Consider the following 20,280-nt stretch of genomic DNA (forward strand, 5'->3'; position numbering starts at 1 on the left):
TTGCAACTTAGGATATGCTTATCTCCTTGTAAGTTAAGTTGAAAGTCATGCAAGCCATGAAAGTTGGTAAATTTCCCAAATTTTGGTTAACCACTAATCATCTAACCTTTGTATCCCACTTGCATAGCTACTAATAACCGCCATGAATTTAACTACTAAGTACATTATAAGAAGTCACTTACTTTGGCATGGAAACCATTGCATTTACCCCACTGTCCAATCCGCTGTACCAAACTCTCAACTCCATTTAAAAGAAAATGTAAACCAGATGACTGAAATGTAATAGTGTAGCTGAAAATATGCATTGTTATTGGCGAAGAACTGCTGTGGTTCTTATAATATCTCAATGAAAATAAAGTTGATCTACAAACTACGAGAACCTTCTAGGACTTAATTTTTTGAGCCACACTTAAATTATGGGTAGTTGTGGTTGTGCAAAGACTAAGATCGGTAATGAAACATATTTAAGAGATTTAGGCCATGCAGGTTAACTACCCAAATGAGTTATTGGCTATAAAAATTAATGTAGATATTTAAGGGAGAGGGAAATTGTACATGGTTTATATCAAGCTAGAATAAATGAAAATTATCTACCATTTAGGATCATTTCACAGGCTTGGAAGAATATTGTACCAAGATACATAGATGCCACTGAAGAGGTGCATAAGAGTGCGCAATTATCTACCATTTAGGATCATTTCATAGTCTTGGAAGAATGTTGTACAGAGCTACATAGATGCCATTAAAGAGGTGCATAAGAGTGAACAAGCAAGTACGTGAATCAAGAATCGATATACCGCGGATCGAACCCATATAAGCCAAGGGTGGGTTTGATATTCATGGAACCAAGGATCATGCCGATAAAGGATATTAATAGGATTCTTATACATGCCTCAAACACCTCTGTTATGGCCTCTTTTGTCCTCCAAGCTCTAATTTTGTGTTTCTTATTACGTTTTCTTGTCTAGATGTTATATTTTTGTGTTAATTATTGGAAGTGGATTGGGTGTAGATATGGGAAGCAAGTCTCTCAAAATATTTAGTATGAAAAATATTAATGGGCAACGTTTGCCATACCGGTCAGTATCGTGTCATTTTGGGCATCCCGTATTGTACTGGTACCAAACTGGTTTGTGGTAACATACCATACCAACATTTGATATGTTGAACCTTATTGTACCATATTGCATACCGATATTGTAATAGGATGGTAATGGTACGGGGTCCAATATCGAGATAGCGAAGCTTGCTTAACAAGTTTATGAGTTATGGTAGCAGGTTCGACATCCTAAATGGAAGACTCCTGTTTGACATCCTAAATGGAAGACTCCTGCTACTATGATAATGTGACTATCAAGTTAAATAGCCTAGTTATGGTTTTCTGTACCTACTGAACTAAGGAACATCAAACATGCATATCTATTGCATAAATGATGTCTCATACACTATTTGAATTACATATATAACATATAGATTTATAGATAGCATTTGAAAGCAACTAGATTACTAGAAATTGTAATTTTATATAGAAGTGTACCGACACAGACGTCTTAGCTAGTGCAAACTGTGATTTGAAGAAACGAATCCGAAAGATTAAGAAATCGGATTGACTGCATCTAACCATATCGATTTTGACGCTGCGAAGCTAGAACGGTCATAACTTTTTTATCCGATGTCAGAATCGCTATTATGATCCCATTTTGGAAAGCTCTTTTTATGCTATATGAGGCTGGCTGTTTCGTCGTCACTCTGAATTTTGAAGCCTAATTCTGTTGTTTGATAGATCAATGGGAGTTCAGAAGAATCCTAATCGAATTGGGAGTTTTAATCCTCATGTTAATTATTTTTTTATTTTATTTCAGAGTCCTTTTGCTATTAGGTTAAGACTTTTATTTTATAAATAAAGCCCCTTTGGCCAATATTGTAATTTGTTTTAGTTTATTTCATAATTATTGAATTAAGACTTTAGAGAAGAGAGTTTCTTCTTCTTTTGCTGTTTTCTTGTTTCGTGCATCTTTTTCTCTTTCCATTGAAACGTGGCTTAAGCTGCGTCAGTTGGTATCAGAGCCCTATCGATCCTTGTGTGGAGCATCTTTTCTAAAGTCCAGATGGTAGGTGGTGGTCGCAAGAAGAACCAACCTACAAATCAGGTGATGGTAGCTCATAATGAAATCACGCAGCGGGAACAGGATCTGATGATTGAGTTTGAAGATTTGAGGAGACAGATGATCGAACTGAATGCATGCCTTATGTAGTTGGAAACTCGGGAGGTGAGATTTGAGGCGGATTCAAAAGATCGCAGATCTGATGAAGAAGCTTTAGATTTCAAGAATTTCTTCGATAGAGGTGGTCTCGTCTATCGATAAGAAGGTCGTGGCAGCTCATTCGAGCGATCAATCTGCTGGTATGATACCATCAGAGTAGATTTGTTTGAATATTCGGATAACCTACAAGTGGAGATATTTCTCGATTGGCTGGATTAGATCGAGCGCATCTTCGAGTACAAGAAAATTTCAGACGATAAGAAGGTGAAGCTTATCGCACTAAAATTGATAGATTGGGCTTCTGCGTGATGGCAATAATTGAAGAAAATTAGGGAGCGCAGAGGTAAATCAAAGATTTAGGACTGGGAGAAGATGAAGGTGTTGTGGGAGCAATTCCTGTCCTTCGACTACATGCAGATCATGTACCAGCGCTTGCAAAACCTCTGACAAGGGCCTAGATCCATAGATGATTATTCAGAGTTCTACTAGTTGGTCGTCAAAAATGATTTGGTGGAGAGTGAGGGGCAGAGGATGGCAAGATACCTTGGTGGCCTAAAGCAACAGATCCAAGATGTCTTGAGGCTCTACTCTCTATGGATGGTCAAGGAAGCGTACCACCGAGCCGTGGTTGCTGAGTAGCTGTGAAGAAGGCTCGTGCCTAGATCTGATCCTCTCCTGCAAAACAACCAAACGTCGGAGAATCAGGACATGCGGCGCAACCTAACTTCTACCCTTGTTTGTGCTGTTATTGAAGCAAGGTCATCGAAGCCAATTCCGACTGGATCGTCAACTCTGCAGTGCTACGATTGTGATGAGATTGGACACATGCAGAGCAAGTGCAAGAAGCCTGCCGGATGACCTAGAAAGCAGTTGCTGATAGAAGAAGACAAATCTTTCGACGAGGATCAAGAGCCTATCTATGATGGAGGTGACAAGGAGGATGATTTTCTGTTGTTTGGAGATAGAGGAGAGGCTCTAATTGTTCGAAAGAGTCTGCTTGCTCCAAAAAAAGAGAAAGAAGACGGGAGGTGGACCAACATCTTCCATACTTCCTACACTATTAAAGATGAGGTCTGCAAGGTCATTATCGATGGAGGTAGCTGCAAGAATATCTTTTAAAAAGCCATCTTTAAGCTGAACTTGATCACAGAAAAGCATCTTCAGCGGTACAAGCTATCATGATTTTGGAAAGGGAGAGTGGTGGTTGTCAATAGTCACTGTCGTCTCATTTTTTATCGGACAGAAGTACTTCGATGAAGTTTGGTGCGACATCGTTACTATGGATGCTTATCATTTGCTTTTAGGGAGGTCATGGCAATATGATCGTAGCGTCACCTATGATGGTCACCGGTATACCTACATGTTTTGGAAGGACTGTCAAAAGATTATTCTGGCGCTGATGAAGAAAGAAGATCTGCCTACACCAAAGTCAGAGACTAGCATCAACCTTTTGATGAATTACTCTTGCAGGAAGCATTGAAGTTTTTGAATTTGAGGGCAAGTTCTTTCCAGTCTGGGGAGTATTATGCAGACGTCTTAGCTAGTGCAAACTGTGATTTGAAGAAACGGACCTGAAAAATTAAAAAATCGGGTTAAGTGCACCTAACTCTATCGATTTTGACACTGCTGAGCTAGAACGATCATAACTTTCTTATCCGATGTCAGAATTACTATTATGATCTCATTTCGGAAAGCTTTTTCGTGCTCTACGAGGCTGGCCGCTTTGCCATCATTTCAAATTTCGGAGCCTAATTCTATTGTTTGACAAGTCAACGGGAGTCCAAAAGAATCCTAGTCGAATGGGGAGTTTCAATCCTTATGTTAATCTTTTTTCTATTTTGTTTCAGAATTCTTTTGCTATTAGATTAGGACTTTTACTCTATAAATAAGGTCCTTTTAGCCAACGTTGTAATTAGTTTTAGTTTATTTCGTGATTATTGAATCAAAACTTCAGAGAAAAGAGTTTCTTCTTCTTTTGTTTTCTTGTTTCGTGCATCTTCTTTCTCTTTCCATCGAAACATGGCTTAGGTTGCGTCATGTATTAGCAATTACAACTAATGGATGGATGTACACTAAAGAAGTCTAGGTTTTTTAGAGATTTTTTATAGATGAGTTAAAAAGTGGAAGTATAATTATCTAACACTTTCAAGTATAAAAAAAAAGGGCATCCTAGTTCATGTGGCTCTGGCCATTGTGTGGTCCAGGGATGGTCCAATGTACATAGTACCCTGGCATGTAGAGAGGAGGTTTCTATGTTTTGGATCCATGGCACCCAAGGTCACAATGGAGTAACCTCACTTTTGCACCAAGGCTTGCCTCTAACGTTTCATGTACATATTTTTCAAAATTATAGATTTGTAAAATTATTCAAGATCAATTTAAAAATAATAATGGCCAAAAAATAATTAATCCAATGGGGTTGCAAAATAATCCATTACCCACACTACATCAAAAAATCAGCTACACAAACATTGTTTGATCATATTAATTTTGAATTAAATAGAATTTTGTGTGTAGGTTTTGGGGTTAGCCCCAAATCCCCTTATTGGAGCTTAGATTCATGATCTGGGGCATGAATACAATAATTTCATTTTTATTGCATCATCTTTTGGCAAAATTTTGATTGTGTTCATAGAGTTTTTTAGAGATTTTGCCTTAGATTTTTCAAAACATTAGGAGGAGGAAAGAACCCACATACTTTGAGTCTTGTAATTTTTGAGCCCAAAATTCTTAGTTTTTAATGAGTAGCTAGATTGTAAACATCTCACCTTGCTCTCCTGTCCTTGCTCCTTTTTTGGCCCAAATAAAGGAGAAAAAAAAAGTCTCAGAGAGGTTTTTGAGCAGTACCGCTCCGTCCCACCCTTGAACTAGCTAGTCGGGGGTGAGGTGAAGCTGGTATGCTGAATTGCTTGGTACCGGAGTGGTTCAGTTGGTTCTATGTATGGGGTGGTTCGTTGTGTGGTTAGCCAAGCCTATGCAAACTGAGATGCCCTCGATTCATGCCAAACCTAGCGGTTCTAACCAAACTGAGCAGTTCTTGCATCCTAGATGTGAATAACATGGTAATGGGCTTTCGATAACAGGAAGGTTTCTATAATGGACAGCTTTTGGCCCTAGCTAAATTATACTTGTGACAATATCAATATAAGTCCTGTATCACCCTATTGTTCTTTCAATTGTTGATTGGAGGTTGATTTTATGTTATTCTTCTAGGATTTGTGGAAAACATTGTGATTTTTGAAAGATAGTTTGAATATCTATGGCATCATCACTTTAAATTATGCATCAGTCAATCCTGGAAAAAGCTATCAGCCCAACAACCTTTTTGCATATAAGTTACCTTGTAAATTAATCTGATTTAGTTTGGCATGTGGTATCATATGTTCTCTTAATTGTTGAATTAACTAGATGTTAGCTTTTATATGCCACATTCTCTGCATATGTGGTTGCCCCTTTTTTTTGGATTGCAAGCTAGAAGTTTACAATGGTATTATATTGCATTAGTTGGCATTTAGCTGCTTGAGTTGCAGTTGAACTCTGTTAATAACTTTGGTTTTTATATATTTTCAAGAATGGATGTTCGGAGCTAATCATGCTTTTTACTTTATCATCTGTCTCTTTTCCCTTATGGTTCATGACATGATATCAACATTGGATTTTCTTGACAAATAAAATCATTTTATATGACTAGTTTGTTTAGCAGAATCTGTGTTGTGTTCCTGAAGATTAACTTTGTTGATTTCTATCTTGTTATTAACTCTTACAGGCTGAAGAGCAGTTAATTCCTATTTTTTACAACTATAACATGCGGCCGCAGGTATAAGTGTTTACTTTCTGCTGTCGTTTTGTTTCAATAATTAATAAGAATGCATTTTCATGCAGGCTCTTGCTTCATATGTATTCATAACAGCCAATGTAATCCTTCATGCAAATGAGTTGTCTCTTCAGATAAATCATCTAAACAATTTACTTCCTCCAATAATTCCATTCTTGACCTCACATCATCACAGTTTGCGTGGTTTCACTCAGGTATAAGCACTATCTTCTTCTAGCGGTCTTCTTTCATCTGTTTTCGCAGAGGTTAACTTCTATTAGTTTCTGCAGGTGTGCTAATCAATGGAACTATCTTTTCTTACTGTTGCAGTTACTAGTTTATCATGTCCTCCATAAATTATGGCCTGTTTTGAAATCTAATAGTTCAGAAGTTGCATCTCTGGAGAAGAAGTGCTTTGAGGATTTAAAGTCATATTTGACAGAAAATACTGACTGTATTAGGTATGCTTTTTTTTACCATCTTCTTTTGTTCATAAGCTTGTCATATTGCAGCTTTTTGACAACATTGGTGACCTTGAGGTCTTAGGATGTTATTCTAACTGCCTTTATTAATTAGGCTAGGCAATGGTACTGTATGAATTGTTTCTTTTCTTTTTCTCTCTCTTTTTTTTTTATATATATAGTCATTTAGAGACCTAGTTCCTACATATACAAAATCTTGATGACTATAAACACCAATTTATAGGCTCCAGCACAATATATGATATGCAGTTAATTCACAAAGCAATGTATATGAATTTTTTTATCATTGAAGTGTCAAAAAGAATCATCAAGATTACCAGCCGTTTGTATTTTTTTAAAAAAACTTTGCAGTACAAGTTTGCATTTAATTTTCAGGGTTCTACATTTTGTATGTAATAATTTGTAAAACAAGGAATTTTCCCTTCCACGTTATCCTGCTGCAGAAGTTCTTAGGAGATTCTGAAGCAAGGCAATTTCGAATCCAGCAACTGTCAAATTTTAGGAAAAAAGGACATTAAACTGAGGCATTGGTGCAATTATTTTATCAACGAGAAGCAGCAATATGCAAATGCATTTACATCAATCTTGTGGTTGATGAGACCTATGGGGAGACTGGGATTCCAAGTGTGCCAATAAGCCAATAAGGTTACACTGGTGTCAGCTTAGAGGTCCGAAGCTTTATATGCTTGTTATGTATTTATTTTTTTCACTGTTAATGAGAATCAGGATTCAGGACCCTTGGGCTGTGTTTTATTTGGGGTGAAAGGAGGCTGAATGGAATAAGGCCACTTCGACCCGTTTACTCCAGTTGAACCCATGAAATGCTAGAAAAGTAATCAATTTATCTTGAGGGCACAATAGATATTTGAAGAAGTTGATTGAGCTGTTTCCTCCACCTAATTTGGAATAAACTATTTCACCCTATAGGGTGGTATAGTTCATTTCGGAGCCAAGTATGTGGAATAATTTCACCTATTTACTCTGGATTAACATGTTCTATGACCGGAGCAGACTTGGTGTTTACTTAAGCATGTAATAGTGTGTTCAATAACAAAGCCACAAAAAGGGGCTGTTCATCTTTTAGAAGGGAAAAGAATCTAGCATTTATGGTCTTGTGTATTGGTTATACCCAAAAAAAACTGTGGGGTTAGGATTGTGGAACGAGATTTACCCAGCAGACTCATTTTGCTAGCTTGGTTTTGTTATACTAGTTGATGTACTCTTGTGAAATAGGAAAAGATGTAGCTAAATGAAATGCAATATTACTTTTGTGGTGTTGTATGATTGTTTAAGTACCACTAACACATTGAATATCATTATGATTGTCATATGAGTAATCTTGATACTTGGCTCAAACTTTGGACCGTGAAATGGTCACAGTGGTATATGATGAATGCTTAAAAGTTGAAGTTGTTGAGGTGGACAGAAAGATGGTAGGTTAGAGCTGGACATGAATGCATAAGAGGATGCTTAGGAGTATCATTGAGGATTCATAAAGTATTGGGGGATAATATGAAATGGTTTGTTCCAGTTGCAGCCTAGACAGAAGACTATTGCAATGCAGAGACAGTCCTGAAAGCATCCCTAAGGGCCAGAAAGAGTGGGGGAGACTGAAGAAAGCATAGATGCAAGAAGTGAGACAATTGAAATTACATTTCATATCCAAGTATATGACCTGGAGAGTAACCCTATTAAATGGTATAGGCTTATTGTTTATGCTATGCTTGCTCTAGCAGCTTAATTTGGCATATTGCTTTTGCTACTCAAGGCTGTGTATAAATTTAAATATTTGCCTAAAATCAATCGAAAAGCATGAGGGGAAATAAGTATAAAATTTAGCAGTTAACAGGGGTTTATATTATTTGACATCACATAGCTCTGAGTGATTCCAATGTGCTGAGTAAGACCTTTGAGGATCATACTTAGGTTACCCGTGTAACAGAGTTTTCAATTACAAAACTCCTAACAATGGATGCCTTTTCTTTGCTTATGTCGAAGATAAGACTAGGTTGTTTCTTTTGTTATGATTTCTTCTCTTTTCTTTTGTTTTCAGGCTAAGGACATCAATGGAATGTTTTCTTGATGCTTATGATCCCAATACATCTACAACTCCTTTTGGGGTTTTTAATGCCCACAGTGAGGTTTAAGATATAAACTTCTCCAAAACTGCTTTTTTCAGTATACTTTTGCATTTGCTGCTAATGATTTCCATAATAAATTACATTTGCTGTATATATTGAACCTTTATTTTATGCTATTAATCTTTCTTGAAACTGATTGTGTCCTTGTAGGCATCTAATTTTTTATGTTATCATTGGTGTAGGGATCTGAATTTGAATGTGCTCCAACCTCTCTCATGGAACAAGTGATCGACTTTCTAAATGTAAGCACTACAAACGTATATCTCTTGTTATTGATATAGTTGAAATCTCATCCTCATGAATTTCAGGATGTGAGGGATGATTTAAGATATTCCATCGCAAAGGATGCTGCTATCATAAAAAATGAGAGCCTAGCTGTTGCAGATGCTTGCAAGGATGTCAAAGAATCGCCTGATCACAGCACAAAACAAGTATCTTCACAAATTTTCAGAGACATCTCTCTGGATTTCCAAAAGAAAATCACACTTCAAAAACTCGGGAGACAGCCCATGAAGACTGATACTGACTGTGTTATAGGTGATGATGAGTTTTTGAAACTGCTTTTAGGTATGTACATCCATGACAGATACTTCACTGACAATGAAGTGTTGAAGTAACTTCTCCGACTATCAAGAGTTCTGGAGAGATTGTTTCGTGAAATATCTCACACGAGACAGAAAATTTGCAAAAGCTACCACTTTTATTTATCTTTTATCTAAGTAACGATATTTTTTAAAAAAATTGTGAAAACATAAAAGAGTAGCTAAGATGGTAGCACATCAATCTCCCATCTTTGTTCTATTCTAATATGAAGCCTTAATATTTTTTATGAAGCTTGTTTTAGCAGAGGTGCAGCCATTTTACCAACTACTAGAGGAAGAAAGTACCTCAAATAGATGGGATTAGGCTTCTTGATCATAGTTGTAATTATGCAAATGTTCAGATAGAGGGCTGCGAGTATGTTGAAGCTTTAAGTGCCATAAATTTTCATTTGAAGAGAAATTTTTCTATCTCATAGAATTGGTTTAAGAACTTATGAATCTCATATTTTTGGGTTATTGCAAATCACCTTTTAATATGATTATCATACTCTGCTTTGGATGAGGTTGGAGAGTTCATCTTGAAGAATGTGACCGACTTGGCTCCCCATGCTCTCGAGTAATCTAAGATGAGATACTCTGGCAACCATATTATAGTAAAATTTATTGGGCAACCAAATGTTGCCTTTTTTTTTTGTGTGTGTGGTGGTGGGCGGGTGTACATAGCCAAATGTTGCCTTGATAGTTTTGATTTGATCGATTTTTTTCTTTTTTTTTCTTTTTAAATCCATGCATTATTGCATGGAATATGGGTATTTTCCAGTCAAATATACCAGTTCAGTTGAATATATCATTTTATATCAACTTTTGACTCCCGACCTTATGTGAATATCAGAAATGGAAAAGGAAGATCAGCTTCTCAGCTCAGTGCTGCAGTCAAGATATCAAGCTGCGGAGCAAATAAGGCAAAGTCAACAACAATTTATTCTTGTAGCATCATTGCTAGATCGTATACCTAATCTTGCTGGATTAGCGCGAACCTGTGAGGTCTGCTACAAAAACAAATATTCAGATTATATGGGGTTGGGAATTGTTTGTGTTAGAGTCTGACTTTCAACCCATCCTTAATGATTATGATACACTGTTCTTTGCCTGTAGGTTTTCAGAGCAGCAGGTCTGGCCATTGCTGATGCCAGTATTCTCCAGGACAAACAGTTCCAGCTCATTAGGTTAGTCATGTTTTTGTTGACACCCTTTTTCTCCTTTATATTTTTTTGTGCATCCACAAGTCCGTTATGTTGATGTTAGCTAGTTACACATCAACTGGTGCAAGATGAGTCATTGTCCACGTTTTTCCTTTCTGCACATTTGAAGAGATCTGTGCGAAAGTGAATTAAATACTCCAACATCTTAAGCAAACATTTTTAGGATGAAAGATCTCTTTGTGATGACATTTCACTCATAGGTTGGACAGAACCAAGAACAGAACTTGTCTGACATGGAGTCTTATCTACCTGTGAAAAGGGGAATATGGATATCTTGATGACGAGCTTCATCTGAAGCAGACATTTTAATCAGTCAGGAATGAGCATGGAACATCCCTGACAAGTCAATGTTGTTTTAATATTTTTCAAAAAAAAAAAAGAAGAATTTTTGCATGCATCAATTCTCTTTTTTCTAGGAGAAAATCACAATTAAAAAAAATTGTAAACAAAGATAAAACAATGTATGTGGCCCTGCAGCTTTTTATACTTCACAAAGTTCAGTGCAGTTCCATTTTTCAAACCTACCATATATCTTTATCTAGGCTATTTCGATGTCCAAATAAATTTCTAAGCATAAATAGTGGTCATCTTCGAAAGAAATGAGTAATTGTCACAGTGAGGAGAGTTGCATGGATAAAGTTGCAAAAACAAGTTAATTTGCATCGACTTGAGTTTTTTGAGAGGTGGTTGTACCTTATTAGCCTGGTTGATTGGCCAATTTGTCTTCGTGTTGTTGACTTTCCAAATATTTTTATTTTCAAGATCAACATAATGTGTGCATTGTGACTTGATTTTGAAAATCATCAAAAAGATTGATTTGACTTGGTGAACAACCAAGTCTTGTTCAAATCCTTTAAATGTGCATTGGAAACCTATCAACCGTATGTTTTTTGACATACTTTTCCATGGTATTGTATGATCGGCTTCTGAATTTCATAGTTATGAATCTTATGATACATCTGTACGTGCAGTTTACTGTGCTTATTATCCCTGGCTTACATAGAGTTTGGATTATCTACCGCTATATATAAATTTTGTTAATTCAGCTTGTAATAAGCCTCATACAACGCTTATCTTTCATAGCGTTACAGCTGAGAAGTGGGTCCCCATCATAGAGGTTCCAGTTTGTAGCATAAAGTCTTTCTTAGGGAAGAAAAGGCGGGAGGGTTACTCCATCTTAGGTCTCGAGCAAACTGCAAATAGCACTCCTCTTGACCGATACTCATTCCCAACTAAAACGGTTTGTAACTCACTTATTCATAACTGGTTTTGATTTTTCTGAAAGAAAGTAAATTCCAATGCCTCATTAATTTCAGGTACTGGTCCTGGGACGGGAGAAGGAAGGCATTCCTGTAGACATTATCCATGTTTTAGATGCTTGTGTTGAAATTCCTCAACTGGGGATTATCAGGTCACTCAATGTTCATGTCAGTGGTGCCATTGCTCTGTGGGAGTACACTCGGCAACAAAGATCCAGGCATTCATGATCTATTTATGTGATTCTGTTTCACATTGTATGACTTCTTTTCTCATATTTTGACCTTTATGGATATTATGTCTATTGTGTTCCTTTGCTCCCACTTAAAAAGGCAAATAGAAAATCTAGGGTGGGAAGTATGGCAGGGTATTATGGCATTGCTGAATTAGGAATAAGATTGAAAAATTAGATCTAGAATTACAATTGGTTCCTATGTTGAAATGATCATAATTTACTGCAGTGAGTGATGCTACATTAGGGTGGATGTGGAAAAGATTACCATCATGGTGAACAAAGGGGAGTGTTCACATAAGCGTGATTTTGTTTCTTGTTTGTTCGGAAGAAACATCTGAAGAAGATTGGGCTGGGGACAGATATGGTATTGCTGATACATTGGTGTCAAAGGATTAGTTTCCAGTAACTGAATCATCCCTAGTCTGGTAGACTGGATGGGGAGATTATTGGTTAGAACCGTTGTATTATGTATACCCAATAAAAGGACAATATATCATCCATTATTGGAAAAAAGGTTCAACGTTTTCAAAGGTTGTTTTGAAAATTTTGAATGGAAAAGGTTCAGCGTTAATCATGGTTAGCTAGCTGACATTTTTGAATGAAAAAAGTTTACTTATTTTGGATGAAATATTGAATTTTTATTGGTTGGTCCATGGTTGAATGGTTCTAACCAACAGTATCTCCTGGACAAGTGGTATGGTTGGACAGCAAAAACTACGTGCCCCACAAGGTACAGTGGGGATGAGATGCGCTAGAACTTAAAATGATTTCCTTGGTCTTGAACCGTAGTGCCTCATCAGGTACACTGGTGATGAACCGTATTAGAACATCAAGTATGCTATTTTACTGGTCTCGATTGTTTCCATGTCTTGATCTGACCCAAAAAAAAAAAAAAGAAAAGAGAGAGAAAAAGCTCTGTTACAGAAGCCATTTCTTGCTTTAGCTGCATGGTTGTTCAAGTGAAATTTGCTGGGACGCTTGACTAGCATTTATGTGGCTGGTAGGATTGAATCGTTGAAAGGCAAGATAACACATTCGTGTCCGTGTTCGTTAAGTTGATAAACTGCATATGAAAAAGGAGGAACGATTTTTGAAGAACCGATAATGTCTGGAGATCGAGTTAGGTTGGGTGAGGCCATGATCAGGCTCAGGCTAAAGCTGTTTAGAAATGAGCAAGGCGTGCATGGATCTGTGAGATGCATGAGTTGCCTCCCTTCCTACCAAAAGTTGATAGGGTACGAACTGCATGAACCTTTGGTTTCCCCTCTACTCCAAACCTACCAGTGTCATCCCAAATGGAGCACCCAACCTCTCTCGCATTACCAATTGGATGCAATTTAAGGACCTGCCCTTTCAGTATATGATTCGTGGAACCCCACAACTTCCAAAAATCCGCGGTTGCTTAGCTCTGTACGCCATGGCTCTTGTTTGGAAGCCTATCCTCCTCATTGCTATTATCAGTTTGTTGGATCCGTACGGAGGCCTGTCATTTGTTGGTGCCAAGGTTTATATGGTAGTGATGGAGGATGACCCCGTGATCTCATACAAAGAAAGTCAAAATAGCATGATGTATGTGATTATTTTGTCATATTCATTTTTGCTAGTCACAATCCTATTTCATGTGCCCTCTTTCTCTATCATATTGCAGGAGTGGTGACGAAGCTCAGAAGTATAAGGAGAAGGTGATCAGTAGGCATGACATATTCCTAGAGTCCCTCCTCCCAACAGGGTCCTATACAAAACTCTACAGCTACACCCACCTGCTCAATGGCTTTGCGCTCCATACAGCATCCGAACAGGTTTATCCTACTAAGTGAAATCTTCTTCCAACCATGCGTGCATTGAACAAATAAGGCATAATTTCATAAATCCTACAACTTTTAGGAAACATGATGGATTTAGTCGGATTTACAGAGAGGTCTTTAACAAAGCCTAGATATATTGGATGGTGGATAAAGAGTGAAGAGAAACATGTTCTTTGCAGTCATCGTACCTCTAGTCGGCAATGCAACTCAAAAAATTTATATTTATCCTTTGAGAAGCAGTTGCAGTGTGTTTGCAGCACTGCACCATAGCAAGACAAATGCAGATGCTTGATCTGCCAGAAAATTGCCCCTAGAACACATTTCTACCCGTCATATGTAGCATAAAATTTTCCATGCTCGCAACTGGAAGAGGGCTTTGTCTTTGTGCGATAGCTCTCCACTCCTTCATGGATAAAGCGTGGAGAATTATTCCTTTTGACCCTTCTGTAAATAAAAGCATGTTGACAATATTCCTCAAATTATTGAAAATTTCTCCAAATAATCAAGATATATTAATTAAGTATCCAAGACATACCTTTTGTTGGGGTAAGAATTCAAGAGATAACCATATAACTCTTACAGCATTTGTTAAGTGATTGGATGCTGAATTAATGTTTTTGTTATAAATTATTACCCCATCCTCTTGAAAAATCACAACAATTATTCCTATGCTTTTGAAAACTGCAGGCTGTTGAAATTCTTAGTAATGCTAGGGGAGTTCGACTCATGCACGAGGACATGAAGATGGTGAAGATGACCACCCATACTCCAGATTACATTGGGATCTCAGCAGGAGTTTGGCCGCATTTAGGTGGTGCTGAGAGGTCCGGTGATGGGATAGTGATCGGCATGATAGACACCGGAATCAATCCCGATCACCCCAGCTTTGCCAACCTTAGGCCTCAGCCAGCTTCCAACCTTACAAGGTTCAAAGGGAGATGTGAAGTAGGAGATGAATTTCCTCTGGCAGCCTGCAATGGGAAGATTGTTGGTGCACAACACTTCGCACGTGCGGCAATTGCAGCAGGTGATTTCAATGCTACGCGTGATTATGCTTCTCCATTTGATGCTGATGGCCATGGCAGGCAAGTCCAACTAAACGTGCAACGTCTCAGCTGTTATTTTCTGGATTGCGTCTATTATATACATCCATTTTGGTTTAAGTTGTATGCCAATCAAACCATATGTCAATTGAGTCGAGTTTACTGTTTTATTCTACCAATTTTTTGGTGTCAAGATCAGTAAATATTTATATAATGACTGAGGCTGAACAGTCATTAAAAGCTTGCTTCATCTGATCAGTTTTAACATAGTTTTTGCATTCATATCAAATGGAGTTTGTTGTTTATGCAGCCATACTTCCTCTATTGCTGCTGGAAACTACCGAATTGCGGTGCTCTCCAAAGGCTATAACTATGGATATGCAAGCGGCATGGCCCCTGGTGCTCGGTAAACAGATGAACTCCATTTTATCTTCAGAAACTCCAAATCATATAGTTCTCAAGTTCCAACACCTTTCATTCTCGGTTGAAACTTACATATTTTTTGTTGTCTCTTTTTTGGTTGTCCTTGGTAGGATTGCTGCATACAAAGCAGTCTATTCTTTTGGTGGCTATATGTCAGATGTGGTAGCTGCAGTTGACAAGGTCTTCAAAACAAACATTACTTAAAACATCAAGCTAATATATGGACCCATGATCTTCTCTTTCAATTTAACAAAATAGTTGCACGTTAATCACAGGCAGTGGAAGATGGCGTTGATATTCTGAGTCTTTCGATTGGACCATCAGCTGTTCCACCAGGGCCTGCTGCTTTCCTCAACATACTAGAGGTGGAGCTGCTGTTTGCCGCAAAAGCTGGGGTCTCGGTCATTCAGGCCGTAGGCAATGGGGGTCCTGCTTCGAGCTCGATCCTCTCCTTCAGCCCATGGGTCACCAGTGTCGCCGCCTCGACAACTGACCGCAAGTATAACAACTCAATCATACTCGGCACCGGCCAGTCCTTACCTGGCACCGGCCTTTCACGTAATCCATCCTCCAATCTTAATACATTCAGAATTCCAAGTTGCATGTTCTTTCATCCTGCTTCTTCTTTACTCTTTGTGTTAATCCAGCTGCAACAATGGAGAAAGAATTCTTCCCCATAGCAGCAGCAGAGGATGTGTGCAGCAGGAACACAAGCTTTCTAGTAGTCCAAAACTGCCAGCACCCAGATCCCTTCATTCCAGAATTGGTTCGGGGGAAGCTGATCGTTTGCACATACATAAGTGAATTCATTTATGCACCCACAAGTATTGAAGCCATTGCTAGCACCATCCAGGAGATAGGGGCCGTCGGATTCATAATCACGATGGACCGCAGCTATGATTCTGAGCCTCCAGTGGATAGCACATCGACCCTGTCAGTCCCTGGGATTGTGCTTAGCAGCAGAGAAGCATCGCAGGTACAACTAAGAATGCCTATGCTTGTAATAAGAGAATTTTCCTGACAGTCAACAGATATCACCACTAGCATGAATATTAAGCTCAACCTGCAAGTCTATTCTATCCATAAGAGAACTGCAGCTTTTTTTTTTTTTTTTTTCTTTGGTTGTTATGAAAGATAGGCAAGAATCTGTCACATTCCATTGAGAACATGAAGTACACAAGCAATATACAAAAATAGATACAAGCTAAGACTACAAGAACATGTTCATGTGACACCAGCTTTTCTAAAATTTTCGATGGTTGAGGAAGATTTGCAGGGAGGCACTGCTGCACATTGGATTCAAAATATCTTATACTTCATCTATGACGAGTGGAACCATTTTGCTTGAAATCTGACTATTCTAGCATTTCTTTCTTTCCACACTCTCCACCAAATGACTGCAACAAGCATGTTCCAATATGGTCTCCAGCTTTTCTCGATCAATCTCCAAACACTCGCAACAAGAAACAAGAGACCCTGGCCATCCTCTGAATTTAACCTTTTGGGCTCATGGCCAAGACAACTCCACCACTAGCTTAGATTATTAATTGACTGGAAGAAAAATATCACACTCAACCATTTGTTCAAAATCGCAAAATCAAGAAGCGTCAAGCAAGTCCAAAGTAGTGTGGTCGCTCTTTATCCTTTTTTTATTATTGCACGCAGGCTCTGTGGGAATACTATGACTCCAACACTGTTCGAGGAATCAACGGAGGTGTGGCTCATTTTGGAGCAACAGGCAGGATTTTAGACGGGCGGCGTGCCATCTATACCGGCCAGGGGCCTGCCATCGCGTCCTACTCATCCAGAGGACCTGATGTAAACAATGCCCTCATGGAAACAGCCGACGTCCTAAAACCCAACATCATGGCCCCAGGCTCTGCCATTTGGGCTGCTTGGAGTCCCAAGAGCGATAACAATCAAAATGCCATCGGTAAACTAAACTAACCGCTTCATTTGCTCTCATTCATCTACAAATATATAAATTCATCTGTGCACAGGAGATTGTTGGTTTGCGGTGTTCATGTTCAATTATTATTATTATTATTATTTTTTATAATTGAAATCATTAAAGTAATATTGAATAAATATAGAAATCAAAAAATAAAATATTTAAAAAATCAGGATGAACATCTGATAAAGCCGTCGTCCATAGAGTAGATCCAATTATAAAATATTATGGGACAATAAAACTTACAAAAAATGAAGCCATCAAAATGCTGTCTAGGATCTTTAGCAAACACCTACAACGACATGCAATCATAAGAGAACCAAGCTAGATGCGCTCCTCATTATTGAGCAGCATCTTGGTTTTTCCAATTCTAACTTCAAGAATTTTGATGAAGAGGACCTCACAAGTTTCGGATGAGTTGGACAAATTCAGGATGATTTTTATAACGTGCGTCATCCATCAAAATAATATCTGAATAGTCGCTAGAATTGAAAGATAGATTCTATCTATAATGATTATATAAAGATTAACTTTATCATAATAAAAATATATCCTTATGATTTTATTAAAAATTTATCTTTAATTCGAGTCCAGATCAATTAAACCAGTGCTATTTGCCTCTCCATAAACATATATGACTTTGAAAGATTATAGGGCTGCCTTTATATTTCAATAATATCTAATTACTTTTTCTTTTCAGGTCAAGAATTTGCACTCCAATCAGGCACAAGCATGGCTACTCCACATGTAGCTGGAGTCGCCGCCCTGATCAAGCAGAAGCACCCCAACTGGAGCCCTGCTGCCATCACATCCGCCATGATGACGACCGCCGACGTGACCGACCGCTCCGGCAGCCCCATGCGATCCCAAGGGAACGAGGTGGCGACCGCAACTCCATTTGATTATGGAGCCGGCGCCATCAACGCAGCTCGAGCCATCGATCCAGGCCTGATCTTGGATATCGCCTTCAAGAACTACATCCAGTTCTATGTGCAGTTCCTGGGGTTGACGATGAGTCCGTGAGGCGAGCGGTGGGCCTCGGATGCCCCGCAGCCAGAAGCGAGTGGTGCTCGGACCTGAACACACCGAGCGTGACGGTGGCCAACTTGGTTGGTTCGAGGACGGTGGTCCGCAGGGTGACGAGCGTGGCTGGTTTTGAGGAGACGTATCAGGTGGCTGTGAAGGATGAACCGGCCGGGGTGGAGGTGGCTGTCAGACCTCAGGAGTTTACCATCGGTCCGAACGAGTCCAGGAATATAAAGATCATGCTTAAGGCTAGGGAGGCCACAAATGCCTACGCTTTTGGGGAGTTGGTGTTGAATGGGGATAGGAAGCATGTTGTTAGGATTCCCCTGGCCATCTTTGTGAGCAGTACGTTGAGATCATGAACTACTACTACATTCAGTACTCCCCTGGTTATAATTGTTGACAGTACCTTGAAGTCATGAACTATAGTTTGTGTGGTGTACCAAGAATAATTAGATCTCATAATAATTCTTTCAGAGGCCATAAGTAGCTCCATTGATTTTTCCTTTTTTTTTTTTTTTCCTTTTTCTGCTTTGCTGGTCAGCGTTACTCCATCACTTTCGTACTTTAATTTGTGTACATGTTTATCTAAAAGGATTAGCATTGTGAAACAAATTAAAAGTATTTAGAAATCGTTATAAGAAAGCTTCATTATTGTTTGATTATGTTGCAAAAAGGCCTCGAGCACCCATTCCATGAGTCTCATCTAAGGGCGGTTTATCGAGCGGGGTTTGGGTCGAGTCCAAGCAACATATAAATCTGTGCAGGTTAGGGTTCTGGGCTTCCGTTTCGGATTTGGATTACGTTCAGATCCATAGTTTGGTGTTCATTGGCTCTATAATAAATTCATACAAGGTTTATCTAATATCAGTTCTTTTGAAATCAATACTTTTCCATATATAGCAACCTTATAATGGTGAACCAGTTGATTTGGTTGGTTCATAAAATCTGGATGAACTATCCTTTCTAAAAGACCTACTCTAAAATAGGTGAAACATCAGCTCATAATATCATGTCATGTTGCAATGAGGATAGATTAGTTGCAACTTTGATAAATGAATTAATCAAGAAATCATTTTCATTATTCACTGATTATTGTTATTAATTATAGAAACATACAATTCATGAACTAATGATGTTCTCCATTCTTGTTTTTGCTGCAATTGATTATTCTTGTTTTTTTTTTTTTGAATATATTTTCATGTGAATGCATTTGTATAATATTAGATTCTTTATTTTAGGTTTATTTTACATACTTCTCTTAGATTTTTTTTTTTCAATATTTCATATTTTTATTTAAAGCCTTTGTATTTTTTCAATTTTCTCCTCCAATTCTAAAGTTTTCATGTTAATGAATTGTTCTCAAACACCCCTGATTGTAACCATGCTTGTGTCTAGCGTCATAATAGCCATATGGTGAATTTTGCGCAATGTAGTCACATGTGCTATAGTTGCGATTGGGTTTGGCTCTACGCACAACCAAGTCCAATACATCTAAACCTAAATTAAAACCCTTTATATAACATAACCAATATATCTGTGGTATCTGTTATATCCAACATATTATCATATGAAGAAGGAAGTTTTTTTACATAACATTGAAGTTTGGAGTCCGCAGAGAAGAATTTGCTAATGATTTTACTTTTCAATTTTATTGTTCAAATAAGAGAAATTTAACGCACACATATATATAGGTAAATCTAATATAATATATGAATGGAAGGATCAAGTTGGTGATTTTTGACAAGTGGCATTCTGAGTATTTGACAAGTGACATTTTGAATGTTTAGTATGATTTATTATAATTTAATAAAAAGATCGGTTGTCCTTTCAATCTTTATACTCATTGAAAGATAATTTTCTACGTCAGACAACTAAAAAGAGTATTGATGAATTGAAAGAGACTAAGAAGGTCTAAAAAAAGACTATGCAAATTTATTTTGATATGATTTTAAGACATGGCGTAAGTTTTTTTTTTTTACTTTGAATTTAATAGATGCTAAATGTTTTCGTAGGTAGAAAAGTGTATTATTCT

At 37.9% G+C, this 20,280-nt stretch overlaps 2 protein-coding genes across 10 annotated transcripts in view; both read left to right on the top strand.

Annotated features, from left to right (window-relative positions):
* Positions 1-12,186, top strand: part of LOC105043884 (uncharacterized) — a 47,045-nt gene extending 34,859 nt beyond the window's left edge. For 3 of the 9 annotated variants that reach the window (XM_029264170.2, XM_019850134.3, XM_073255606.1), the window contains 10 exons: positions 6,031-6,081; positions 6,147-6,293; positions 6,409-6,539; positions 8,614-8,701; positions 8,884-8,943; positions 9,010-9,268; positions 10,136-10,287; positions 10,399-10,469; positions 11,589-11,745; positions 11,822-12,186. In XM_029264170.2, coding sequence (XP_029120003.1) covers positions 6,031-6,081; positions 6,147-6,293; positions 6,409-6,539; positions 8,614-8,701; positions 8,884-8,943; positions 9,010-9,268; positions 10,136-10,287; positions 10,399-10,469; positions 11,589-11,745; positions 11,822-11,992 — 1,287 coding nt within the window. In that variant the 3' untranslated portion in view covers positions 11,993-12,186. Of the gene's footprint in view, positions 1-6,030; positions 6,082-6,146; positions 6,294-6,368; positions 6,540-8,613; positions 8,702-8,883; positions 8,944-9,009; positions 9,269-10,135; positions 10,288-10,398; positions 10,470-11,588; positions 11,746-11,821 lie in introns of those variants that run through there. The other 6 variants (XM_019850135.3, XR_002164554.3, XR_002164555.3 and 3 more) reach the window with 6 other exon arrangements.
* A 1,057-nt stretch (positions 12,187-13,243) lies between these two features.
* On the top strand, positions 13,244-18,745 carry LOC109505754 (subtilisin-like protease SBT2.5). Its single transcript, XM_019849906.3, is given in 10 exon segments — positions 13,244-13,566; positions 13,646-13,796; positions 14,490-14,887; positions 15,156-15,251; positions 15,379-15,448; positions 15,544-15,826; positions 15,916-16,244; positions 16,934-17,201; positions 17,920-18,204; positions 18,207-18,745. Coding segments are annotated over 10 exon segments (2,604 nt in total). The 3' UTR covers positions 18,608-18,745.
* The last annotated feature ends 1,535 nt before the right edge of the window (positions 18,746-20,280 follow it).

The sequence above is a fragment of the Elaeis guineensis genome, chromosome 4, assembly GCF_000442705.2.
Source record: "Elaeis guineensis isolate ETL-2024a chromosome 4, EG11, whole genome shotgun sequence".
In the NCBI taxonomy this organism is placed as follows: domain Eukaryota; kingdom Viridiplantae; phylum Streptophyta; class Magnoliopsida; order Arecales; family Arecaceae; genus Elaeis; species Elaeis guineensis.